At 37.4% G+C, this 5,773-nt stretch overlaps 1 protein-coding gene across 1 annotated transcript; it reads left to right on the top strand.

Moving 5' to 3' along the window:
• The first annotated feature begins 3,335 nt into the window (after positions 1-3,335).
• On the top strand, positions 3,336-4,318 carry LOC112578206 (putative olfactory receptor 2B3). Its single transcript, XM_025262443.3, has one exon. The coding sequence runs from the start codon at positions 3,356-3,358 to the stop codon at positions 4,316-4,318; it is 963 nt and encodes a 320-aa protein (XP_025118228.3). The 5' UTR covers positions 3,336-3,355.
• Positions 4,319-5,773: the final 1,455 nt, after the last annotated feature.

Here is a 5,773-nt window from a genome sequence, read left to right as displayed (position 1 = left end):
ATCTTTTCAACACTACAAAAAAGAAAAGGTGAGTGATGTCTACTAAACAGAATTACGTTATTATCATTGAGAGGGAAAGATCTCTCAAGATCATTTCATATACTTCCCTGCCTCTAGGTTGCTTCACATTCAATAACCAGAGTTCAATTTGCTTCCTGGGAATCTTGAAATAAAGGTCAAATATTTTCAGTGGCTCCAAAAATACTTGTTATCATTTCACTCCTTTGCCTATTATATTGTCATACAAAAAAAAAAAAGGAGTATTTAGGATTCTTTTAATTAGTAGAGGATATAGAAATAAGAGAAGAGTTATGATAATAGTGGGATGAAAATGTCCCTTACAAAGGGTAATTTTATTTTTCTGATAATGTAAAAAATGAACTAATGAATGAGTATCATGACATCAATGACATCAGAGACATACAAAATGTGAAAGATGTGAAAAAAGAAATAGAAAAAGAAATAAAAGAAATTGAAAAAAATAGAAAAAAAAACCAGCTGTAAACTGTTTTTATCTCTCATGCCCTCAGGCAACTCAATGTCTCCTACTAACCATTGACCTGACTATCATTTACTGGGAAACAATGTTCTAAGTATTAAACTAGACCCAAAGAAAAAATGACATGCACATATAATCATTTCATACTATAATATAAAATTATAATGTTTCGGCTCCACTAATAGTAATTTGTCTGTCTGTTTTTTCATATACCTGGGAAGTGGAGATAATGATACATTATTACTATTAATACTTACTGATAATGATTAATGCTCTTGATGTTATTAGTGATAACTAGTTCGCATTCACAGCTCTATGTTCCAGAGCTGTCCTAAATTCAGATGTGTAGGCCTTGCTGCCTTAAACCTATACAATAACTCTCTTATTATCAGTACAGAATCTGTGAATTTTGAACACAAGGATATTCATCAATTTGCCCAGAACCATACTCAGAGAGTAAAGAATCTGCCTGCAGTGCTGGAGACCCGGGTTTAATCCCTGGGTTGGGAGATCCTCTGGAGAAGAGAATAGCTACCCACTCCAATATTCTTGCCTGGAGAATCCCATGAATAGAGCAGCTTGGAAGGCTACAGTCCAACGGGTCACAAAGAGTTGGATTTGACTGTGCAACTAACACTTTCACTTATACAGATCAGATATAAAATGCTGGGAGATTTTAGCTACAGAGGCAATGTTCTAAAAAGCTAACTTTTAAAAACATTATCTAGTGAGTAGACAGGAGCAGGAAATGGCAACCCACTGCAGTACTCTTGCCCAGAAAATCCCATGGATGGTGGAGCCTGGTAGGCTGCAGTCCATGGGGTCGCGAAGAGTCGGACACTTACTGAGCGACTTCACTTTCACTTTTCACTTTCATGCACTGGGGAAGGAAATGGCAACGCATTCCAGTTTTCTTGTCTGGAGAATCCCAGGAACGGGGAGCCTGGTGGGCTGCCATCTATGCGGTCGCACAGAGTCCGACACGACTGAAGCGACTTAGCAGCAGCAGCAGCAGCAGCAGTGAGTAGACAAAGTAGCATCTCCCTGTTTTGTTTCTTTATTGATGAAAAATTGCACATCTTTTCTATTTTCACCTTTGCTTGATATTTGTTCTTGTCCAACCTGTCTATTTATATCCACTGCTCTTTTTTTATTGGAGTTTTGGCCTTTTCTCATAATTATTATGTACTAATTACTTATATTTTAATATGTTAACCATTTTTGCCATAAACTGCACATTTTTCATCTTAACTATCCTTTATCAATGTATGAACTTTTTCATGTGAAAATTTAAATGTACACACAAATAAGTCAAGTCTTACATCCTTTTCTATTTTTCAACTGAGAGTGTATTATTGGTATTTACTAAATAATGTATGCTACTGCTGCTGCTGCTAAGTCGCTTCAGTCGTGTCTGACTCTGTGTGACCCCATAGACGGCAGCCCACCAGGCTCTCCCGTCCCTGGGATTCTCCAGGCAAGAACACTGGAGTGGGTTGCCATTTCCTTATCCAAAATAATGTATATCTGTAGCTAAAAAGCCAAAATTAAAATTTCATGTAATGGAAAGAATTATAGATATTAGCACCATCTCTATTCATTCTCATGTAGGCATCCCATGCTAAAGTTATAGTTTCTATATCAGTGTTACTAACTTGGGGAAAAAAGTATTGCACTCTGGTATAAAATATGTCAATTCTTCTTATTATATCTTCTTTTTTAAGTCAGTCTAGCAGCACTATCTATTTTTATGCTTGTAAATTCAAATGGGGTAGGTTTAAGCAATAACAATTTATTTATTTATTTATTTTAAGCAAGGACAATTTAAACATGCAAAGTAGACTAAAGGAATTTAGGTGCCCTTGGGTCATATAACTAAATAACTGATAACTTCCACAGATTGAAGAAAATCAACTTTATTTGATTTTTGGCTCCTTGATTCCATTGTTTACAACCCTTGTGTCTTCCTTTGCTGCTTTCTCTATATTTAGGTGGAATTAAGGTATATATAAAAATGAATGGCCTTTAAATCCTGGGTTTGAGTCTTGGTCTTAATATTACAGTGTGTGCAAACTATTTATTCTCTTTGAGTCACAGTAGCAATAAAATGTAGATCATATCCATTTATTAGGGTTTTGGTGAGAATTAGAAAGAATTATTTCAGGCACTAAGCAATGCATGTCACATGGTAGTAAGTCAACTATTAGCTTATGCATTTTGCAGTTTTCATCAAGGTATTTGGAGATGCTGGGACATGTCAGCTATGATCATCATTAAAAATCACAAGTTTTTTTTACCATGAATCAAAGCATCTAATACTCATGATAGCTCTTTGTAGGAATGGATGGTCATACGTATCATTTAAGAGAGACAGCTCAAAAATATCCCAAGAATATACTACTAAAACAAACGTAATTTCTTTAGATCAAGTTCAGATTTGCATGATGCTCTTATAACCTCTATATTACTCAGCATTTTGAGCATGGATTAAAAACTACTGGATTAAAACAGCACTTATTCTTAAAATACTTATTAAGGTAAGTTAGCAGTATAAGAAAAGGGATAAGAATTGAAATGTATTGAGCACATGTAACTGTCCATGTTTCATGGATACAGGTTCATATTCTTGGCATTTAAATGTGATGATTTGCTTCATAAAGTCAAACGTAAATACTAAAACAGAAGACCTATTTTCTAACCATACAATACTCATATTATATTTCAAGAGGTTCTGTTTAATTGACTATATATTTGGTGTTGAATCATTCACTATGATTATCCTAAATTCAGTTCTGTTACAATAAAGAGTAGTCAATATTATCTATTGACCACTTTCCTATTTTATACTTTTTAGGAATGAAAAATAAGTGCGTCACCATGAATTGGGCCAATGACAGCTCCCCGAAAGAATTTGTACTACTTGGCTTTTCAGACAAGCCCTGGCTGCAAAAACCTCTTTTTGTTTTACTATTAATATCATACACAACCGCCATCTTTGGCAATGTGTCCATCATGATGGTGTGCATTCTGGATCCCAAGCTTCACACCCCCATGTATTGCTTTCTTACTAATCTGTCCATCTTAGATCTCTGTTACACCACAAGCACAGTCCCTCATATGCTGATGAATATTTCTCACAACAAGAAGACCATCAGCTATGCTGGCTGTGTGGCCCAGCTCATCACCTTCCTGGCCCTGGGTGCTACTGAGTGTCTCCTCCTTGCTGTTATGTCCTTTGACAGGTATGTGGCGATTTGCAGACCCCTCCACTATGTTGTCATCATGAACCCTTGGTTCTGCTTGAGGATGATAGCCTTCTCCTGGTTCACTGGCTTCAGCAACTCAGTGCTGCAGTCCTCCTTGACCCTTAACATGCCACGGTGTGGTCATCAAGAAGTGGACCACTTTTTCTGTGAGGTTCCTGCCCTTCTCAAGTTGTCCTGTGCTGACACAAAGCCTATTGTTGCTGAGCTTTTTTTCTTCAGTGTGTTAATTCTGCTAATTCCAGTGACATTGATCCTCATCTCCTATGGCTTCATAGCTCAAGCAGTATTGAGAATCAAATCAGCAGAAGGACGACGGAAAGCTTTTGGGACGTGTGGGTCTCACATGGTTGTAGTCTCTCTCTTTTTTGGAACAGGCATATACATGTATCTACAACCACCTTCTTCCACCTCTAAGGACTGGGGGAAAATCGTTTCTCTCTTCTATGGGATATTCACACCCATGTTGAACCCCCTCATCTATAGCCTTAGAAATAAAGATATGAAGGAGGCCTTTAAGAGGCTGATGCTGTTAACATTTTACTATAAGAAGTAAGAAGTGTTCCATCATGATGAGAATCTTCTGAGTCTTTTTTCTCTTGAAAATAGAATAATGTTTGAATTAATTTTTCTATTTTTCAGGCTCTTTCAAGTTTACGGAATTAGGCCAACAGTTAGAAAATCTTCCTTGCTTCAGGAAGCAATGCTGAGACCATAAGCTATATTTTTCTAAATTAAAATCTCCTTTGTTTTCTATAAGGTTCCTCAATGAACTTTGTTTCTTGAGGCCAAGCCACGCTAATTCTCTCATGTCAATGCCTGATTATTCAGAACACTTGGATGGTTTACCTTCCCACTTTTACTATATGTTAGAGAACTATCTTGTATACCACATTAGTTAGGGAGTTCCATATCTTACAGACTAAATGACCAGCAATCCCAAGACAGAAGTTTTCCCATAGCACACAAGTCCTCATATGCACTCTTTAGAACTGTTCCAAGCATGTAGTCTGTCCCAAATCTAGTAATAGCTGACTTTATGTCTTTTTTTAATTTAATTTTATTTTTAAACCTCAAACACTGTATTAGTTTTGCCAAACATCAAAACGAATCCGCCACAGGTATACATGTGCTCCCCATCCTGAACCCTCCTCCCTCCTCCCTCCCCATACCATCCCTCTGGGTCGTCCCAGTGCACTAGCCCCAAGCATCCAGTATCGTGCATCGAACCTGGACTGGCAACTCTTTTCATACATGATATTTTACATGTTTCAATGCCATTCTCCCAAATCTTCCCACCCTCTCCCTCTCCCACAGAGTCCATAAGACTGTTCTATACATCAGTGTCTCTTTTGCTGTCTTGTACACAGGGTTATTGTTACCATCTTTCTAAATTCCATATATATGCGTTACTACACTGTATTGGTGTTTTTCTTTTTGGCTTACTTCACTCTGTATAATAGGCTCCAGTTTCATTCACCTCATTAGAACTGATTCAAATGTATTCTTTTTAATGGCTGAGTAATACTCCATTGTGTTTATGTACCACTGCTTTCTTATCCATTCATCTGCTGATGGACATCTAGGTTGCTTCCATGTCCTGGCTATTATAAACAGTGCTGTGATGAACATTGGGGTACACATGTCTCTTTCCCTTCTGGTTTCCTCAGTGTGTATGCCCAGCAGTGGGATTGCTGGGTCATAAGGCAGTTCTATTTCCAGTTTTTTAAGGAATCTCCACACTGTTCTCCATAGTGGCTGTACTAGTTTGCATTCCCACCAACAGTGTAAGAGGGTTCCCTTTTCTCCACACCCTCTCCAGCATTTATTATTTGTAGACTTTTGGATCACAGCCATTCTAACTGGTGTGAAATGGTAGCTCATAGTGGTTTTGATTTGCATTTCTCTGATAATGAGTGATGTTGAGCATCTTTGCATGTGTTTGTTAGCCATCTGTATATCTTCTTTGGAGAAATGTCTATTTAGTTCTTTGGCCCATTTTTTCATTGGG

This window comes from Bubalus bubalis, chromosome 2, assembly GCF_019923935.1.
Source record: "Bubalus bubalis isolate 160015118507 breed Murrah chromosome 2, NDDB_SH_1, whole genome shotgun sequence".
Classification (NCBI taxonomy): domain Eukaryota; kingdom Metazoa; phylum Chordata; class Mammalia; order Artiodactyla; family Bovidae; genus Bubalus; species Bubalus bubalis.
The sequence above is the reverse complement of the archived record's forward strand: the minus strand, read 5'-3'. Positions and strand labels throughout refer to the sequence as shown.